Below are 21,657 nucleotides of genomic sequence, written 5' to 3'. Positions count from 1 at the left end.
CAGCCTTCAGTTGGCATTTTTACAGTAAGTCAGTGAAGCAATGGTGCAGTGGCATTGTGCAACAATGGAAAGTATAAAGAGTTTGTTGCATCGCTGTGTGGAAATATTGAGTGTCAGTTAGGAAAGCAGTCAGGACTACTCCCCATGTGAACAAGAACCAGACCCCGAAACAAGGGGTTAAAATAGTACCAAGCCATTACTTAAACACAGACAGACAGACAGACAGACACACACACACACACGCACACACACACACACACACAGACAGACAGACGCACACACACGCACACACACAGACAGACAGACGCACACACACACACACACACACACACACACACACACACACAGACAGACAGACACACACACACACACGCACACACACGCACACACACACACACACACACACACACACACACACACACACACACAGACACACACACGCACACACGCACGCACACACACACACACACACACACACACACACAGACAGAGAGAACCATTACATGCTAGGGTTACCAGCCCTTATACAAACTTGGTGTAAAGGCCATACCTTAGTTGGCATACAAAGCATAGGCAGTGTCATGGGTGAGTCTTGACACATTGAAACACAAGTAGAAATGAACAACATAGATGAGACAACGCATTACATCATAACAGTAGACATGATTAAATTGTTGAGGTTATGTGATATAAAAAGGTAAAACAATGAAGAAGAACGTAATTGTTGTTTAAATACATAATTAGATCTACTCTGAAATAAATAATAATAGACTGAACAGTCTTATCAGTTCATCTGTGTCCCTGTCTTCCCGAGTGGGAAGGGTTAAAAGTTTCCTTGCTCGTTTACTAGGTGAGGGGGAGAGGAGAGCCGTGTCTCACAGCCCCTCCCCTCTTTAGCTATTGATATCCCCAGCATGATTCTCCAAGACGTTGTAGACCAGATCATGGAAAAGAGACACAGCTTTCTAGACATGACTGCGCTCGTTTAGAACATCCGCTGCCTGCACCGTACACGGACACCGTACAGAGAGATTAGAAGTGAGTGAAATTAACAGTGCTAGGCTATATAATATATCTAATTCTGGGAAAACCTCTGCGCATATAACACATTTCCATGCGCTCGTGTGAAAGGTAAACAGGAGAGTCGTATATTATATCTGTATTTGGAGGGGAAAAAACTAACTAATAATGGTCAAAAAACGAACGGATGACATGACAGACAACTTCAAGAACGAGATGAGAGTGAACAGGCTGACGGTCGCATTCCGTTACTCCAAAGACGCACTCGAGAACGTCAGAGAATGAAAAGAGCTCCAGAATACAGTAAGTTTAACTGATTTATTTGACTTTAATGGTGACATTCACAGTTATTACTTGCATTGAATATCATATCCCTGAAACTACAATATGTGCATGGGTTAGGTGTCAAATATGGGAACAGTCGGCATCTAAATGTTGATAAAGAGATTCATTTTTATCGACAGACCCCAAAAAATCTCCATAATGCGCGTGCTCGAGCAAGACCTCGATATATTGCATCGCATCTCAGTGGACATCGACAGAGAAGTTAAGGGTTGATGACATATGCTACATCATAGATGTTTTAATGGATTTTAACATCTTCCATTTCATCATTAGAGCAGACTGTTCATGAAATTGACCGGCTCTGGTTTCACGGAGGTCGCCTAACGTTGCCCGCAGTTCTCCGGGGAATTTGACAGTTATGTTGCACATTGTAAAGGCCTCAAGTTCAACTGCCAACGATGCATCCGGTGGAAATATTACTGCCAGGGCATAGGCTATGCATAGGCACATAGACAGGCCTAGACCTGGCCATTCTGCCACCCTAGGCGAGACAACAACAAAAAATCCCGCCCTCCTATACTTAGAATAGTCCCAGTAAGCAAAATGACGTTGAAAAGACATATAAATACATATTTTTCCAGACATTGAAGTTAGGTTCATTTTAGGATCTGAATGAAAGGTGAAAATACGTATTTTACCGAAGTTTAAAATGCATTCCGTTATAAGGTTCATTTTCGGTTCTGAATGAAAGTTGAAGATAAAGGTCATTAGAGTAAAGTAGTGTACAATACAGTACATTATACTCTAATACTCCACTGTGCTGTACTATTGTACTGTACTGAACTATACTTAACTTCTATTTACTGTACTGTTTAAGTTTAATTTATTTGCACCAAAAAAAACAAGTGATAAAACAAAAATATATATACATTTTTTTTGCTGTAGTATAGAGTTAGGAAGCAAGCCTGATAAACCAAACAGTTTGAGCCTAGTGGTTAGAGCGTTGGACTATTTGGGGGTCACATCCACTAGATTCCTTTGCTTTCTAATTGATGAAAAGTTTTCCTGTAAAGATCATATTCAATTTGTCTGCAGCAAAGTGATGAAATCGGCTGGTGTCATCAGAAAGATTCTGTCTTTTTTTTTTTTTTTTAACCTTTATTTAACTAGGCAAGTCAGTTAAGAAAAATTCTTATTTTCAATGAGCCTAGGAACAGTGGGTTAACTGCCTGTTCAGGGACAGAACGACAGATTTGTACCTTGTCAGCTCAGGGGTTTGAGCTTGCAACCTTCTGATTACTAGTCCAACACTCTAACCACTAGGCTACCCTGCCGCCCCACTAGGCTACCCTGCCGCCCCACTAGGCTACCCTGCCGCCCCACTAGGCTACCCTGCCGCCCCACAAGGCTACCCTGCCGCCCCACAGGCTTATTTTCCCTGCCGCCCCACTGGGCTAACCCTGCCGCCCCACTAGGCTACCCTGCCGCCCCACTAGGCTACCCTGCCGCCCCACTAGGCTACCCTGCCGCCCCACTAGGCTACCCTGCCACCCTGCCGCCCCACTAGGCTACCCTGCCGCCCCACTAGGCTACCCTGCCCCCGTATAGAGGGGTTGGGTTAAACGCGGAAGACACAGTTGAATAGATTCAGTTGGACAACTGACAAGGTATCCCCCTTTTCCTTTCACTTTGCTTTCCCTTTTATTATTGTTCAGGACTGTAAAGATTGTATCCACAAGTTGCAAAAGAGACAGAGTTGGCTGTGGAGTAGTTTTTATGAAAACCATATTGGTGAGCAATCCAAATCAAATAAAATGTTATTTGTCACATGCGCCGAATACAAGAGGTGTAGGTAGACCTGTGAAATGCATACTCACAAGCCCTTCACCAACAATGCAGATTTAAGAAAAAATACATTAAAAAAATAATAATAAAATAAAGTAACAAATAATTAAAGAGCAGCAGTAAAATAACAATAGCATGGCTATATACAGGGGGTACCGGTACAGAGTCAATGTGCGGGGGCACAGGTTAGTGGAGGTAAATGAGGTGATATATACATGTGGGTAGAGTTATTAAAGTGACTTATGCATAGATAATAACAGAGATAACAGCAGTGTAAAAGAGGGGGGGGCAATGCAAGTAGTCTGGGTTTTCACTTTGACCTGTACTGTCTGTAAACATGCCATATTCATATCGAAGGTCATTTGCTATTTGATGGGGAGCCATTTAGATTAGGCTATTTGAGCAGAGAAACGATGTAAAAGATGTCTGTCTCATGACATTGTCGTACATTTCTATCTCCACTCCAGCCTGTAGGCTACAGAAAAGGCCATATACTCGTTATGTTCCATTATTTTTTTGATGGAACTTTGGTGGAGCGTCACAGCAGTGCGTCTCTCCAACAGCACTCTGGAGAGGCGCGCTCAGCATGCACAAGCAAAATATTTCACACCCCTACTTTTGACAATGTGGGCACTGCTTATCATACTGCTTATCAGCGCTCACCTAAATAGCCCATATGCTACTGGGTGAGAGAAATTGTCATTCTTTCTGGGCATACAGTGCATTTGAAAAGTATTCAGAACCCTTGGCTTTTTACTCATTTTGTTACGTTACAGCCTTATTCTAAAATTGATTAAAATGTTATTTTTTCTCATCTATCTACACATAATACCAATAATGACAAAGCAAAAACAGTTGTTTTTAAAAAATTTGTGTACATTTATATAAAAAATAAAAAATATAAAAAATTAACATAAGTATTCAGGCCCTTCGCTCATTATTTTGTTGAAGCACCTTTGGCAGCAATTACAGCCTTTAGTGTTCCTGGGTATGACAGCACAAGCTTGACACACCTTAATTTGTGGAGTTTCTCCCATTCTCAAGCTTTGTTTCAGGTTGGATGGAGAGCATCACTGCACAGCTATTTTCAGGTCTCTCCAGAGATGTTTGATCGGGTTCAAGTCCAGGCTCTGGCTAGGCCACTAAAGGACATTCAGAGACTTGTCCTGAAGCCACTCCTGCATTGTCCTGGCTGTGTGCTTAGGGTCGTTGGCCTGTTGGGAGATGAACCTTTGCCCCAGTTTGAGGTCCTGAGCGCTCTGGAGCAGGTTTTCATCAAGGATCTCTCTGTAATTTGTTCCATTTATCTTTCCCTCGATCCTGACTAGTCTCCCAGTCCCTGTCGCTGAACAACATCCCAACAGCATGATGCTGCCACGACCATGCTTCACTGTAGGGATGGTGCCAGGTTTCCTCCAGACGTGACTCTTGGCATTCAGGCCAAAGAGTTCAATCTTGGTTTAATCAGACCAGAGAATCTTGTTTCTCTTGGTCTGAGAGTCCTTTAGGTGCCTTTTGGCAAACTGCATGCAGGCTGTCATGTGCCATTTACTGAGGAGTGGCTTCCGTCTGGCCACTCTACCATAAAGGCCTGATTGGTGGAGTGCTGCAGAGATGGTTGTCCTTCTGGAAGGTTCTCCCATCTCCACAGAGGAACTTTGGGTTCTTGGTCACCTCCCTGACCAAAGCCCTTCTCCCCCAGTTGCTCAGTTTGGCTGGGAAGACAGCTCTAGGAAGAGTCTTAGTGGTTCTAAACTTCTTCCAAATACATAGGTATTTGTCTTGTCCAGAAGGGATAGAGCAGTGTGCATTGTGATGGCGATTGCATTATCTGTGGACCTGTTGAGGCGGTACGCAAATTGAACTGGGTCTATGTTGTCAGGTAAGGTAGAGGTGATATGATCATTGACTAGTCTCTCAAAGCACTTCATGATGACAGAAGCGAGTGCTACGGCATCTATGCCTCGACACAATCCTGTCTCGGAGCTCTATGGAAAATTCCTTCGACCTCACGGCTTGGTTTTTGCTCTGACATGCACTGTCAACTGTCGGACGTTATATAGACAGGTGTGTGCCTTTCCAAATCATGTCCCATCAATTGAATTCCAATCAAGTTATAGAAACATCTCAAGGATGATCAATAGAAACAGGATGCATCTGAGCTTAATTTTGAGTCTCATAGCAAAGGGTCTGAATACTTAAGGTATTAATAAGATATTATTATTATTTGTTATTTTTTGAACAAAATGTATAAAAACCTGTTTTTGCTTTGTTATTATGGGATATCGTGTGTAGATTAATGAGGAGAATATACTTTTTGTAATCGATTTTTGAATAAGTCTGAAACGTAACAAAATGTGGAAAAAAGGAAGGGTTTTGAATACTTTCCGAATGCACTGTAATTATGTGAGGTTTTATGTATTGTTGGAGGTGCGTCTTGGTCAGTTTAGCTTGGAAAATGCCTCCCTTGTCAAGCAGATGCTATAGGCAGCCGCTATAGGCAGCCGCTATAGGCAGCCGCTATAGGCAGCCGCTATAGGCAGCCGCTATAGGCAGCCGCTATAGGCAGCCGCTATAGGCAGCCGCTATAGGCAGCCGCTATAGGCGGCCTTCAATTAATTTCAATGTGCACAGGCTTCAATTCAGTAAATTGTTCTCTGTTCACATCCTTTATAGTTGTTTCATAAAGTGTTTTCTGGGTTCTCTGTTTTGTTTTCAATATGACTAAAATGTATTTTTCTCTCTGTTGGCCACACAGATTGACAGGTTGACCACTGAAAGTCAAGATGGCCCACCTTTTCCTAGCCAGCAAAATCTCTATTCCAGATGACTCTATCAATAAAAATGCACCGAAAGTCCCCAAAAGCGCCATGAAAATGCCCACATCTACCTCTGAGAAAGTCACTACAGAGAAATCCAACAACAACAACCACAACAAGAAGGACCGTAGCGTTGTAGTGACGACCGTCCCATTAATCAACGAGGTGCAGCTGACAGCGGCCACTGGCGGGGCAGAGATGTCGTGCTACCGGTGCACCGTGCCATTTGGCGTGGTGGTCCTTATCGCCGGTATTGTGGTAACGGCCGTGGCGTACACGTTCAACTCCCACGGCTCCACCATCTCGGTGCTGGGGCTGGTTCTGCTGTCAGCTGGACTAGCCCTCCTCGGGTCCAGTGCTGTCTGCTGGAGGGTCCGGCTTGGGAGGAAGAAGGACCGGAGGAGGGAGAGTCAGACGGCCCTCATGGCCAACCATGGACTATGCGTGGTCTGAGCCCTGAGGGAAGAGAGGGACTGTTAAAGTTTGAAGTTTCAACTATTTGTAGTCAAGGTGCCGCTGTGGCCTGAGGGGACGACATGGACAGTGGAACAGTGGGACTGTTAAATGGAACAATTTGAAGTTTGAACAAAAAGGTATCGAATGACAAGAGACTGGAGAGAGTTGAGGGATGTCCGAGCTGGTTGGGTATGAAGGACTCACACATGATCAAAAACAGATGCTTAGCTGAAGGACTAGAATGGGCTAGAAAGTCTAGCTGCTTTGTAGGTGAGATACTATCCGGAGGGACTATATGCCTAGAAAGCAGGAGTTGGAACTGAAATTAATTTCCAAATGTTGACCCATATTTTTGTTCATTCTGTTCCGCTGTTACGACCAGCAAAATAAAGTTCTGAACTGGTTCGAACCCCCAAAAAGTACAGTTTTATATCGTTCCAATCTGTTCCTTCAAATCAACATTTAGTTTGTTAAATGACTTTACCAATCAGTGTGGATAGAGCAGGCAAGCTAGGTGACAAACAAGTGGCGTAAGATGCGACTGAAATATTGCGGAGAGAGCGACAGAGGGTTGAGGAAGAGGCTTGAAGTGCTAGGCATCTTGTTATGACATGCATGATCTGAATTTAGGTCCACAGAATTATACCTATGAGGAGCGGCTTCTATGGAGGAACATTGAATGTTGTTTGAGCTAGTTAGCTAACAAGTTTGAGCTAGCTATCTAACAAGCTTGTGTATGCACCAGAATTTTAAAAATACGTCTTACCTTTTTGTAGTTAATAAATCCAATGTGAAACGTGATAGCTAGGCATTTAGTATCTAGCATTGAACAAGTTCATCCATTCTTCTCTAACTGATTAAAAATCTCTCTCCCTATCTTCTGAATTCCGCTTGTAAAGTCAGTCAGTAGCCTATGCTAACGTCAGTACAGAAGCCTATGCTTCGGAGGGGGGAGGGGCAGATAGCCTAAACACACACAGACACATTTTCAGTTTGCAGGCAGACACTGGAATAGGTTTCTGAGTGACAGAGTGAGGGCTTTGCATAGGTGCTTTGTTGTGTTTAGATCTTCTTCTTTTTTAAATGCTTGGAACATAAAATAACGTTATTAACCGGTTCCCATGCTTTTAAAATAACGGTTCTGTTCCGGAACAGTATGGATCCCTTTCGTTCCCGGTTCTGTTTCTGTTCCTTGTAAAATTACGTTATTTTCCGTTTTTTCGGTTCTGTTCCCTGAACCGGTTCCAACCCCTGCTAGAAAGACTAGCTGTTCTGTAGCTAAAATACTATCTGAAATTCTGGTGGTTTGTTCTCCCTGGACATTTGAAAAGACCAGGATCAAGATCATGGAGGTAAATAAGGGAGTATCCAAAGATGAGTTATTGGACAGTAAGGATGAAGTAGGGTGAAGTTGCCCCTAGATTCTAATCTTGAGTCATTTTTGCATTTTCCTCACTAATGGTTAAGGTTAGATTGGGGGAGGAGAAGCTGATCCTAGATCTGTACCTAGGAGAAACTTCATCCTGGAGCAGAAAGGATTGTTAGACGGTGGACCATGATTCTCCATTCTACTATTCTCATGCACATCACGTGATGTATCTGTGACTCTATTGCTGCTCTGTTGATGTTTCAAGTGAACATTTAATAGGTACTTAATGTTATGTTTTAGAAAAGTAGTAGACTGGCTGACTTTTCATGGTCAAAGCTCACTATGACAATGTAAAGTGAACTTGTAGGAAGTGATTGCCTAATGAAGTCAAAGTATCTCTCTCAAGTTCGATATGCACAGCTTTTAATGCTTCCCTTTAAAACAGTGCTCATCATTTTAAATAACAATACAATATACCTTTGTAACTGCCTAGTATGCATACAATTGATTCAATTAATACATGTTGTGCCAAATGTGCAGTTTTTCATTGTTTAGACCAGAGCTGTGGCTAAGCAAGTTGTGGTTTCATTGAAAATTGTTAACAAATATAGCATTGTACCCTGGTAAAGTTGTATTTTCATGCTATTTATGACATATCCATTGACATATATTTGGAATATTTGTGCCAATAAACTTAAGACACAAAATGAATGTGCCAATCATCAATCAATCAATTAACCAATCAAATTATATTTTATTTGGATGTCTCTTTTAACAAAAAGCTGGACAGTGGGGGAGGGGGCTGGACAGAAGGGAAGTGGGAAGGGCTGGAAAGTAGGGGAGGGGAGTGGGAAGGGACTGGGGATTGGGAAGGGACTGGACAGTGGGGAAGTGGGAGGGGCTGGACAGTGGGGGAGTCGGAGGGAGCTGGACAGTGGGGGAGTGGGAGGGGCTGGACAGTGGGGAAGTGGGAGGGGCTGGACAGTGGGGGAGTGGGAGGGGCTGGACAGTGGGAGCTGGACAGTGAGGGAGGGGGCTGGACAGTAGGGAAGTGGGAAGGGCTGGAAAGTAGTGGAGGGGGCTGGACAGTGGGAAAGGCTGGAAAGTAGGGGAGGGGGCTGGACAGTGGGGAGTGGGAGGTGTCTAGACAGTGGGGAAGGGACTGGACAGTGGGGGAGTGGGAGGGGACTGGACAGTGGGGGAGTGGGGGGGACTGGACAGTGGGTTAGTGGGAGGGGTTGGACAGTGGGTTAGTGGGAGGGGACTGGACAGTGTGTTAATGGGAGGGGGCTGGACAGTGGGTTAGTGGGAGGGGGCTGGACAGTGGGTTAGTGGGAGGGGCTGGACTGTGGGGAAGTGGGAGGGGCTGGACAGTGGGGGAGTGGGAGGGGCTGGACAGTGGGTTAGTGGGAGGGGCTGGACAGTGGGGAAGTGGGAGGGGCTGGACAGTGGGGGAGTGGGAGGGGCTGGACAGTAGGGGAGTGGGAGGGGCTGGACAGTGGGGGAGTGGGAGGGGCTGGACAGTGGGGGAGTCGGAGGGAGCTGGCCAGTGGGGGAGTGGGAGGGGTTGGACAGTGGGGGAGTGGGAGGGGCTGGACAGTGGGGGAGTCGGAGGGAGCTGGACAGTGGGGGAGTGGGAGGGGCTGGACAGTGGGGGGTGGGAGGGGCTGGACAGTGGGGAGTGGGAGGGAGCTGGACAGTGGGGGAGGGGGTTGGACAGAAGGGAAGTGGGAAGGGCTGGAAAGTAGGGGAGGGGCTGGACAGTGGGAAAGGCTGGAAAGTAGGGGAGGGGCTGGACAGTGGGGGAGTGGGAGGTGTCTGGACAGTGGGGAAGGGGACTGGACAGTGGGGTAGTGGGAGGGGACTGGACAGTGGGGGGGAGGGCGCTGGACAGTGAGGGGGGAAGGGGGCTGGACAGTAGGGGAGGAGGGGCTGGACAGTGGGGGGGACAGTGGGGAGAAGGAGGCTGGACAGTGGGGAGTAGAAGGAGGCTGGCAAGTGGGGGAGTGGGAGGGGACTGGACAGTGGGGGAGTGGGAGGAAGCTGGACAGTAGGGGAGTGGGAGGGGACTGGACAGTGGGGGAGTGGGAGGGAGCTGGACAGTGGGGGAGGGGGCTGGACAGTGAGGAGGGGAAGGTGGCTGGACAGTAGGGGAGGAGGGCGCTGGACAGTGGGGGAGTAGAAGGGCGCTGGACAGTGGGGGAGTAGAAGGAGGCTGGCAAGTAGGGGAGTGGGAGGGGACTGGACAGTGGGGAGTGGGAGAAAGCTGGACAGTAGGGGTGTGGGAGGGGACTGGACAGTGGGGGAGTGGGAGGGAGCTGGACAGTGGGGGAGGGGGCTGGACAGTAGGGAAGGGCTGGAAAGTAGGGGAGGGGGAGTGGGAAGGGACTGGGGAGTGGGAGGGGACTGGACAGTGGGGGAGTCGGAGGGAGCTGGACAGTGGGGGAGTGGGAGGGGCTGGACAGTGGGGAGTGGGAGGGAGCTGGACAGTGGGGGAGTGGGAGGGGCTGGACAGTGGGGGGGGGTGGAGTGGGCTGGACAGTGGGGGAGTGGAAGGGGCTGTACAGTGGGAAAGTGGGAGGTGTTGGACAGTGGGGGAGTGGGAGGGGCTGGACAGTGGGGGGGGTGGAGTGGGCTGGACAGTGAGGAAGTGGAAGGGTGCTGGACAGTGAGGGGGTTGGAGTGGGCTGGACAGTGGGGAGAGTAGGAGGGGCTGGAGGGTAGGGGATGGGGCTGGACAGAGGGGGTTGGATGGGCTGGACAGAGGGGAAGTGGGAGGGGCTGGACAGTGGGGAGGGGCTGGACAGTGGGGGAGTGGGAGGGGGCTGGACAGTGGGGGCTGGACAGAGCGGGGTTGGAGAGGGCTGGGCAGAGAGGGAGTGGAAGGGGTCTGGACAGTGGGGAGGGGGCTGGGCAGAGAGGAAGTGGGAGGGGCTGGACAGTGGGGAGGGGGCTGGACAGTGGGGGAGTGGGAGGGGGCTGGACAGTGGGGGGCTGGACAGAGCGGGGTTGGAGAGGGCTGGGCAGAGAGGGAGTGGAAGAGGTCTGGACAGTTGGGGAGTGGGTCAATTGAAAATTGTTAACAAATATAGCATTGTACTCTGGTTAAGTTGTATTTTCATGTTATTTATGACATATCCATTGACATATATTTGGTATATTTGTGCCAATAAACACAAAATCAACGTGCCAATAATCAATCCTTTAACCAAACAAATCATATTTTATTTGGATATCCCTTTCTTTGGATATCCCTTCTGGAAAGTAGAGGAAGGGGCTGGACAGAGGGGGGTTGGAGTGGGCTGGACTGAGTGGGAGGGAAGGGGGCTGGACAGAGGGGGATTGGAGTGGGCTGGACAGAGTGGGAGTGGAAGGGGGCTGGACAGAGGGGGGTTGGAGTGGGCTGGACAGAGTGGGAGTGGAAGTGGAGTGGGGGCTGGACAGAGGGGGTTGGAGTGGGCTGGACAGAGTGGGAGTGGAAGGGGGCTGGACAGAAGGGAGGTTGGAGTGGGCTGGACAGAGTGGGAGTGGAAGGGGGCTGGACAGAGGGGGTTGGAGTTGGCTGGACAGAGTGGGAGTGGAAGGGGCTGGACAGAGGGGGTTGGAGTGGGCTGGACAGTTGGGAGGGGGCTGGGCAGTGGGGTAGTGGGAGGGAGCTGGATAGTGGGGAGGGGGCTGGACAGTGGGGGAGTGGAAGGAGACTGGACATTGGGGGAGGGGGCTGGACAGTGGGGGAGTGGGAAGAAGCTGGACAGTAGGGGAGTGGAAGGGGGCTGGACAGTGGGGGGGGGGCTGGACAGTGTGGAAGTGGGAGGGGACTGGACAGTGGGGGAGTGGGAGGGCACTGGACAGTGGGGGAGTGGGAGGTGGCTGGACAGTGGGGAAGGGGACTGGACAGTGGGGTAGTGGGAGGGGACTGGACAGTGGGGTAGGGCGCTGGACAGTGTGGAGGGAAAAGGGGCTGGACAGTAGGGGAGGAGGGGGCTGGACAGTGGGGAAGTGGGGGGAGGGGACTGGACAGTGGGGGAGTGGGAAGAAGCTGGACAGTAGGGGAGTGGAAGGGGGCTGGACATTGGGGGAGGGGGCTGGAAAGGGGGGAAGTGGGAAGGGACTGGACAGTAGGGGGGGAGTGGGAGGGCACTGGACAGTGGGGGAGTGGGAGGTGGCTGGACAGTGGGGAAGGGGACTGGACAGTGGGGGGGGGGGAGTGGGGGTGGAGGGGACTGGACAGTGGGGGAGAGGGGGAGGCTGGACAGTGGGGAAGTGGGAGGAGGCTGGACAGTGGGGGAGGGGGAGGGGGCTGGACAGTGAGGGAGGGCTGGGAGGGAGGGGACTGGACAGTGGGGGAGTGGAAGTGGGGGCCGGACAGTGGGGTGGGGAGGGTGGACAGTGGGGGGGGAGGGAAGGGGCTGGACAGAGGGGTTGGGGGCTGGACAGTGGTGGAGTGGAAGGAGGCTGGACAGTGGGGGGGGAATGGGAGGGGGGACAGTGGGGGAGCTAGTGGGGGCTGGACAGTGGGGGAGTGGGAGGGGCTGGACAGTGGGGGAGTGGGGGGCTAGACAGAGGTGGAGTGGGGGGGGCTGGACATTGGGGGAGTGGAAGGAGGCTGGACAGTGGGGGAGTGGAAGGAGGCTGGACAGTGGGGAGTGGAAGGAGGCTGGACAGTGGGGGAGTGGGATGGGCTGGACAATGGGTTAGTGGGAGGGGTATTTGGTATATTTGTGCCAATAAAAACACAAATCTGACAATGGGTTAGTGGGAGGGGGCTGGACAGTGGGTTAGTGGGATCAGGGGCTGGACAGTGGGTTAGTGGGAGGGGGCTGGACAGTGGGTTAGTGGGAGGGGCTGGACAGTGGGTTAGTGGGAGGGGGCTGGACAGTGGGGTTAGTGGGACAGGGCTGGACAATGGGTTAGTGGGAGGGGCTGGACAGTGGGTTAGTGGGAGGGGCTGGACAGTGGGTTGGTGGGAGGGGCTGGACAGTGGGTTAGTGGGAGGGGGCTGGACAGTGGGTTAGTGGGAGGGGGCTGGACAGTGGGTTAGTGGGAGGGGCCTGGACAGTGGGGTTAGTGGGACAGGGCTGGACAATGGGTTAGTGGGAGGGGGCTGGACAGTGGGTTAGTGGGAGGGGCTGGACAGTGGGTTAGTGGGAGTGGGGGGCTGGACAGTGGGTTAGTGGACAGTGTGGGAGGGCTGGACAGTGGGTTAGTGGGAGGGGGATGGACAGTGGGGTGGGAGGGGCTGGACAGTGGGTTAGTGGGAGTGGGGGGGCTGGACAGTGGGTTAGTGGGAGGGGGCTGGACAGTGGGTTAGTGGGAGGGGGCTGGACAATGGGTTAGTGGGAGGGGCTGGACAGTGGGTTAGTGGGAGGGGCTGGACAGTGAGTTAGTGGGAGGGGGCTGGACAGTGGGTTAGTGGGAGGGGGCTGGACAATGGGTTAGTGGGAGGGGCTGGACAGTGGGTTAGTGGGAGGGGCCTGGACAGTGGGGTTAGTGGGACAGGGCTGGACAATGGGTTAGTGGGAGGGGGCTGTACAGTGGGTTAGTGGGAGGGGGCTGGACAGTGGGTTAGTGGGAGGGGCTGGACAGTGGGTTAGTGGGAGGGTGCTGGACAGTGGGTTAGTGGGAGGGGCTGGACAGTGGGTTAGTGGGAGGGGGCTGGACAGTGGGTTAGTGGGAGGGGGCTGGACAGTGGGTTAGTGGGAGGGGGCTGGACAGTGGGTTAGTGGGAGGGGGCTGAACAGTGGGGGTAGTTGTATTTATAGTGTGTGTTCACGTTGCTTAGCGTCCCTTCAACACCAGAGCAGATAATAAAATCATTGGGTTGCGTCACTGTGGGGCCACCCGCTACAACACATTGTCGCCTCCAGAGCGCTAACTTTAACTACACTGGAATGGCACACGCATGGAATGCTATGCTGAGAGAAAGGGAGAGAGAGAGAGAGAGGATGGGAGAGAGAAAGAAGCAGAGGGTGAGAGATCAAGAGGAAGGGAGAGATAGAGAGGAAGGGAGAGATAGGCAGAGGGGGAGAGATAGAGAGGAATGGAGAGAGAGAGAGGCAGAGGGGAGAGAGATAGAGAGGAAGGGAGAGAGAGAGAGGCAGAGGGGGAGAGAACTAGAGAGGAAGGGAGAGAGAGAGGCAGAGGGGGAGAGATAGAGAGGAAGGGAGAGAGAGAGGCAGAGGGGGAGAGATAGAGAGGAAGGGAGAGAGAGATAGAGAGGAAGGGAGAGAGAGAGTGTGTTGCATCACCCTGACACTGGAACAGGAGAGTAATGTTACTGGAGGGTAGTGTAACTGCAGGGTAATGTAACTTCAGGGTAATGTAACTTCAGGGTAATGTAACTGCAGGGTAATGTAACTGCAGGGTAATGTAACTGCAGGGTAATGTAACTACAGGGCAATGTAACTGCATGACAATGTTACTGTATGGTATTGTTACTGGATGGTAATGTAACTGGAGGGTATTGTTACTGGAGGGTAATGTTACTGGAGGGTAATGTTACTGTATGGTAATGTTACTGGATGGTAATGTAACTGGAGGGTAATGTAACTGGAGGGTAATGTTACTGTATGTTAATGTTACTGTATGGTAATGTTACTGGAGGGTAATGTAACTGGAGGGTAATGTAACTGGAGGGTAATGTTACTGGAGGGTAATGTAACTGGAGGGTAATGTTACTGGAGGGTAATGTAACTGGAGGGTAATGTAACTGGAGGGTAATGTTACTGGAGGGTAATGTAACCGGAGGGCAATGTAACCGGAGGATAATGTAACTGGAGGGTAATGTAACTGGAGGATAATGTAACTGGAGGGTAATGTTACTGTATGGTAATGTAACTGGAGGGTAATGTTACTGTATGGTAATGTTACTGGAGGGTAATGTTACTGTATGGTAATGTAACTGGAGGGTACTGTTACTGGAGGGTAATGTTACTGGAGGGTAATGTAACTGGAGGGTAACAAAACATTGATTAAATGTGAAGTGATACAGTTGTAGGTATAAGTCCTGATGTCATCTGTAGCCCTGGGTGAACCCTAAGGGTCTATCCCAAATGGCACCCTATTCACAATATAGTGCAGTACTTTTGACCTGTAGTGCACTACATTGGGGGGGTGCAATTTGGGATGTACACTAATACCAAAAGTGTGATAGTCAGATACAGTATAACCCTATATATGCATGCTAGCCTGAGTTCCAGTCTGCTTGTGCTATTATGCCAACTGCCTTGACAATGACAACAATGGAGTACACAAGAGCACAAACTGTTCTGGGACCAGGCTATAACCCTGCCGGTCTCTCTAAAGAAGATCAGGACTATGAAAAGTACAGCCAAGACACAAACGACTCTTCAGAGGTACTCGTTTCAAAAGCGAATCCAGAGTATTGTTTTTCAAACCGCTTTTAAATTCATTGCGTACTCCTTTTACAAGGTACAAATGAAAATAGGAAAACAGGAAACTCCTGGCCCTTTCCCAGAGGCGTGGTGTGAAGTTCCTCGATATGAGTGACAGATATACTGTCTGACTTGAGTTGAGTTGTCATTCTTGATTGACCCATTGTACTTTTGTTGGAGAATAAGTGTGTGCACGTGCGCGCGTGCGCGGTCGTGCGTGCGTGCGTGTGTGTGTGTATGTGTGCGTGCACATGTGTGTGTGTGTGTGTTTGTGTGGGGGGGGATATCCCTGTTCCCTCCCTTTACTGAGAACCTTGTTGGTGTCGGATTCAGGAGACAGAGGTGTGGCAGCAGCGTTCCCCATCCCTATCACACACACCTCGTTCGCTGGGAAAGGGCCTGGCACGTTACAACAGGGAAATGGAAAAGGGTTTGATGGGGGACTAACTATTAAAAGGGCTGAGGGATCAGAAAGAGAACAGGAAGTAGGTTAGTGAAACTGTGAGACTATACACCCTTTACCAAAACTTTGAACAATGCCCCTCCGCTCCACCCCAAGGCCCCACCCCTCCGCCCCAATGCCCCTCCGCTCCGCACCAAGGCCCCCAGATGCCCATTGTCAGCGCTGGGCACTGCTGGGAAGCCCTCTATTTATTTAAGTGAATACGATCCTTAATAAATCGCTTCACACCTCTGCAAAGGGCTTTAAAATAACCCCGTTCTCAGTCAGCATTGGTTATATAAGTATAGTTATATCAGTGGAAGAGGACTATGACACAGTGCTATTCGCAATCTGACGTTTGCTGCAATTCGACAAAAGTCTAGATTCGACGTGAGTTTGTGAGAAGATGCATTTATAGTGTTATTATAACGTATTCCGTTAGTTACATGTTTGCAATATTACATAGCAAACCAGATTCTGTGTATCTGAGTCTTGCCATTGCTTGTTTCCGGCAAGTCTAGTTGCTATGAAGTAAGAACACACCTGCTCCTCTCCTCTGCCAGGGTCAAGGCAACCATGTCACAATAGGAACACAGTGTCTGACCAATTAACTGTGTGTGAGTGTGTAAGTGTGTGTGTGAGTGTGTAAGTGTGTGTGGGAGTGTGTACGTGTGTGTGAGTGTGTAAGTGTGTGTGTGAGTGTGTAAGTGTGTGTGTGAGTGTGTAAGTGTGTGTGTGAGTGTGTAAGTGTGTGTGTGAGTGTGTAAGTGTGTGTAAGTGTGTAAGTGTGTGTGTGTAAGTGTGTGTGTGAGTGTGTAAGTGTGTGTGTGTGTGTGTGTAAGTGTGTGTATGAGTGTGGCGATTGTCCTATGATCTCTTTCACATAATGTAAAGACATGCTTTACAGTATATCAAGTCAGTGTACGGGGATAGCAGAAGTTTCTTATCTCGGGTGGACGTACTTGTACATACCCCAGATTGTATTGATGCTAAAGCGTGGTTACACTGTTATTTATCGGTGTGTTTAAGGTTATTCATGAGTGTGTGTGTAGCATCCCAAGATGTTTATATGTAAACTCATGCTGTTGAATGTTAATTGAACAGGATGTGAAAGGGCTTCTTCCCATTGGTCAGATGCATGATGGGTATTGGTATTGAAGACACAGACAGACAGACAGGGTTGGTGTGCTACCGGGTACAGGAATGATTGAAGCCTGGCTTTTCGTTTGAGTTGATGAGGCTTTTAGTTCATCGTCCTGTTTGTGTGTTTTTGTAACTTATTCTACAGTCACCGGCTATAATAATAATTCTTCACCTGCAAATAAAAAGCCTCACTTTGGCAAGAAAAAACACATCTTCCTCATCTGTATCCTCACTGTTCCAATCCAACCGCATGGTCAACCTCACAGTGTGTATGCCTGCCAGCCTGCCTGCCTGCCTGTGTGCCTGCCGGCCTGCCTGCGTGCGTGCCTGCCTGCGTGCCTGCCTGCGTGCCTGCCTGCTGCCTGCCTGCGTGCCTGCCTGCGTGCCTGCCTGCCTGCCTGTGTGCCTGCCGGCCTGCCTGTGTGCGTGCGTGCCTGCGTGCCTGCCTGCCTGCCTGCGTGCCTGCCTGCGTGCGTGCCTGCGTGCCTACCTGCGTGCGTGCCTGCCTGCCTGCCTGCCTGCCTGCCTGTGTGCCTGCGTGTGTGACAGCAGCTCAATGTAATGGTTGCTGATGGTAATCCATCCTATCACAAGGAATCAGTGGGGGGACATCCTGAGGGGTTGGAGGTCATTCTCATTAACTTCCTGTTCCTGTTTTCAAACTTCAGTCACCATGGCGATACAGACCCCTCAAATTACACCACTATCCCAGAATTCATTCAGTGGTGATTTGGAAGAGAAAAACACAGATTAAGTTCACTTAGGCACATAAGCCTAAAAGATAAACATGATAAAGATGCTGTTGAGAAATACTATAATGAAAGTATCAGTTTGGTGTTGTGTACTTGTGTAACATTAACCAGAGTTCACCAGATGTTCGTCCCAGACTGTTCACAGGAGGATTACTGGTTTGTTGCTTTCTGTTTCTAAAATGCATTAGTACTTTTTGTTATGTCAAAGCACATCAAGAGTGAGAGCATTTGAGAGCAAGAGAGAACTTTCAACGGTTGTCCCAAAAACTCCTTTTAACTTTTTGAGATTTCCTCACATCTGCACTTGAGCTGCAACCTTGTTTGTGGGTTTTATTTCAAAAGCTTTTTTATTTTGGGCCGAGCTGGGAGGGATGTAGGCATTGCTAGTTCTCCAAGACAGAGGAGGTCTGTGGCTGTGTATCCCAAATGGTTTGTTCCAAAGGGCTCTCTGGTCAAAAGTTGTGCACTATATAGGGAATATGGTGCCATTTGTGATGTACACCAAGTTCAGCTGTGACCTCCAGAATTTTAATTAAATGTATTTAACCTTGAGTTAGCCAGACGAGTCCGTTTAAGTTAAGAACAGTCTTGAAAAAGGATTGCTTGTTAATGTTTTGGACGATTGGACAGCCAGAGTTCAAATGGACATTTTCGTCTTTTGATTAAAACGTTTGTAAAGCGTCTGTTTCCACAAGGCTTCTCTGATTCAGACTAACCAAACAGTCTGAGATACAAACAGTACAAGGAAATAGAAAGTACACAGAATCCTTATTGGCATGATCTGATTCTTTAGGGACCTGGGCCAGTATTCATAAAGCATCTCCAAGTAGGAGTGCTGATCCAGGATCAGGTTCCCCCTGTCCGTGTAATGTTATCCATTATGATCTAAAATCCAAAACTGATTCTACATCAGCCCTCTACTCTGAGACTCTTTGTGAATACGGGCCCAGATGCTCAGCTTCCAAGCTTTTTACTACAGTAATGGCCTTCACGGGGGGGATTTAAAGTATGTCCAATTCCAGCAATTCACATAGACAACAACTTGTTCAAATGCTTTTGCTTCAAGCTAAACTGTGACGTGAACTGCTGAGGACCATGCAGTGAAGACCTGCAGAAATACTTTTGGCCTGATCATGTAAAGCTGCACATATCTGGCTCTCCCTGCCTGGCAACAAGAGATCTATAGGGGAAATGATCCAGACGCTGATAGAAATAGACAAAGCCTCTTCAGTGGACCAGCCAAGACCAGCCCAGACCCAGAACCTGTCTGATCTGATACTACCACGGAAGGGTTGAACTCCAAACCCAACAATAGCCAGACCCACCATAGAAACTCCTATTCACAAGAGAGTGGTCTTTCCCTTACTGACATTATTTTTCGTTTTAAAGGTCCAATGCAGCAGTTTTGATCTCAATATCAAATCATTTCTGGGTAACAATTAAGTGCCTAACTGCGATTGTTTTCAATAAAAATTGAGCAAAAGCAAGAATTTAGCTAGCACTGTCTGAGTGAGAGTGGTTTGACTGGGGAGGGGAAAACAGAAAATGTAGCTGTTATTGGCAGAGAGGTTTGGAACTCTCCTATTGATCTATTAGCTAAATTACCACATGTCACTATGGTAGTCCAAACTCCCACCAAAACAGGTTGACATATCAGGGGGTCTTTTCAAACAGCTCTTACACTAAAAGGGCTCGATCATCATTTTCATAATTTCACACTATTATTCCAACTTCACAGTGAAGAAATATATATAAAACATAGGAAAAAATCACATTTTTGACTGCACTTGGCCTTTAACATTTTTACATTTCTTTCTTTTCTTTCATTTATCGGTGTAGTGATTTACTGTGAACTGTGAACTCTAAGGTGTATTGTATCTGGGACAGTATTATGGGTGGAGTTTGTGGTTGGCACTGTGGTGCCGCCTTGTATCAGGAAATTCACATTGTGTTAGGAAAGAATGGCAGGTCCATTAAACATGTGATTACCATCAGTTACATTGTCATTCTCCCGTGCTTCACCGTAGAGGAAAGATCATTCACAATAGAAACAACTTGGACTGTGCCAGTCTGGTCTAATGGTAGCCGACTATGAAACCCCATACATACCACTTGTGACGGGGCTACGAATCTCGCCTTGGCCCCTAATCTCTGTCTCCTTCTGTATTTGTCTCCTTCTCTACCTTCCGACCATAAACAGTCAAATAGAAACAACAAAAAATGTCTTTGACTCACACGCCTGGTGCTCCTATAGCTGGACTCTACCTCTGCTTAAGTCAGCCTGGTGCTCCTATAGCTGGGCACACTCTACCTCTGCTTAAGTCAGCTCTTATGTTGAGGTCTTGCCAAAGAACATAACAGTTTTATTAATTTGCGTATTTATCATGCAGTCGGGCCTCATAAATTCAAGGCCTATAAAGCACTAATTTCATGCATTACTAGTATAGGTCTGTTTATCAACTCAATTGTCCGCCAGTTGCAGAACTCGGCGAAGCGAAGGTCTGTGCCATGTATAATCCCTTAAAAGACCTTTGCTTGAAAACAAGAAAGAATAGGCAATATTACTGTTCGTTCCTCTTGAGACGCCGTAACAACGACACAGCTTACAGAGCCTTCAGAAAGTATTCTCACCCATTGACTTTCTCCACATTTTGTTGTGTAACAGCCTGAATTTGAAATTGATTCAATTGAGATATTGAGTCACTGACCTACACACAATGCGCCATTATGTGAAAGTGGAATAAAGTTTTTCGAAATGTTTTCTAATTAATAAAAAATGTATTGAGTCAATAAGTATTCAACCACATTGTTATGGTAATCTACAATAAGTATTCAACCACATTGTTATGGTAAGCATAAATAAATTCAGTAATATAAATATGCTTAAACAAGTCACATAATAAGTTGCATGGACTCACTCGGTGTGCAATAATAGTGTTTAACATGATTTTTGAATGATTACCTCATCTCTGTACCCCGCACAAACAATTATCTGTAAGGTCCCTCAGTCGAGCTGTGAATTTCAAACACAGATTCAACCACAAGACCAGCGAGGTTTTCCAATGCTTTGCAAAGAAGGGCACCTATTAGTAGATGGGTAAAAAAAAAAAAATTAAAAGCAGACCTTGAATATCACGTTGAGCATGGTAAAGTTATTAATTACACTTTGGATGGTGTTTCACCAAGTAATTACAAAGATACGGGCATCTTTCCTAACTCAGTTGCCAGAGAGGAAGGAAACTATGAGGCCAGTGATGCCATGAGGTCAATGGTGACATTAAAACAGTTCCAGAGTTTAATGGCTGTGACAGGAAAAAACTGAGGATGGATCAACAACGTTGTAGTTACTTCACAATGCTAACCTAATTGACGGAGGGACAAGAAGGACATCCATACAGAATAAACATATTCCAAAACATGCATCCTGTTTGCAACAAGACACAAAAAAAATTAACAAAGTGTTATGTTTGGGGAAAATCCAATACAACACATTACCGAGTACCACTGTCCATATTTTCAAGCATAGTGGTGGCTGTATCATGTTATGGGTATGCTTGTAATCATTAAGGACTGGGGAGTTTTTCAGGATAAAAAATAAATGGAATGGAGCTAAGCACTGGCAAAATCCTAGAGAAAAACCTGTTTCAGTCTGTATTCCACCAGACACTGGGAGATGAATTCACCTGTCAGCAGGACAATAACCTAAAACATGAGGCCAAATCTGCACTGAAGTTATTACCAAGAAGGCAGTGACTGTTCCTGAGTGGCCGAGTTACAGTTTTGACTCAAATCTACTTGAAAATCTATGGCAATACTTGAAAATGGTTGTCTAACAATGATGAACAACCAATTTGACAGAGATTGAAGAATTTTTAGAAGAATAATGGTCAAATGTTGCACAATCCAGGTGTGGAAAGCTCTTAGAGATTTACCCAGAAAGACTCACAGCTGTAATCACTGCCAAAGGTGCTTCTGCAAAGTATTGACTCAGGGGTGTAAATACTTATGTGAATTAGATAATGCTGTGTTTAATTTTTAATACATTTGCAAAAATGTCTCAAAACATTTTTCATTTTGTCATTAGGGGGTATTGTGTGTTGATGTGTGATACATTTTTTTAAATACATTTTTA

The 21,657-nt window shown here is 47.8% G+C and overlaps 2 protein-coding genes across 4 annotated transcripts; one reads left to right on the top strand and one right to left on the bottom strand.

Moving 5' to 3' along the window:
* The first annotated feature begins 891 nt into the window (after positions 1-891).
* Positions 892-8,505, top strand: LOC112224674 (transmembrane protein 100). Of its 3 annotated transcripts, none has more exons than XM_024388372.2 (2): positions 892-1,323; positions 5,900-8,505. In XM_024388372.2, exon 2 carries the CDS (start codon positions 5,937-5,939, stop codon positions 6,420-6,422), a length of 486 nt encoding a protein of 161 aa, XP_024244140.1. In that variant the 5' UTR covers positions 892-1,323; positions 5,900-5,936; the 3' UTR covers positions 6,423-8,505. The 3 variants fall into 3 exon arrangements, with proteins under 3 accessions (XP_024244140.1, XP_024244139.1, XP_042162234.1); XM_024388371.2 differs by having other exon boundaries at positions 895-1,323; positions 5,909-8,505; XM_042306300.1 differs by lacking the exon at positions 892-1,323 and adding an exon at positions 2,852-2,972 and having other exon boundaries at positions 5,909-8,505.
* Positions 8,506-9,096: 591 nt separating this feature from the next.
* On the bottom strand, positions 9,097-16,208 carry LOC112223930 (proline-rich extensin-like protein EPR1). Its single transcript, XM_042305839.1, has 6 exons — positions 16,174-16,208; positions 12,129-12,326; positions 11,103-11,980; positions 10,207-10,813; positions 9,342-10,150; positions 9,097-9,260 (listed from the first exon to the last, which is right to left on the bottom strand). The coding sequence occupies exons 1-6, from the start codon at positions 16,206-16,208 to the stop codon at positions 9,097-9,099; spliced, it is 2,691 nt and encodes an 896-aa protein (XP_042161773.1).
* Between the last annotated feature and the right edge of the window lie 5,449 nt (positions 16,209-21,657).

Source organism: Oncorhynchus tshawytscha, linkage group LG25 (assembly GCF_018296145.1).
Source record: "Oncorhynchus tshawytscha isolate Ot180627B linkage group LG25, Otsh_v2.0, whole genome shotgun sequence".
Lineage (NCBI taxonomy): Eukaryota > Metazoa > Chordata > Actinopteri > Salmoniformes > Salmonidae > Oncorhynchus > Oncorhynchus tshawytscha.
Note: the sequence above shows the minus strand (reverse complement) of the source record. Positions and strands in the feature narration are given on the sequence as shown.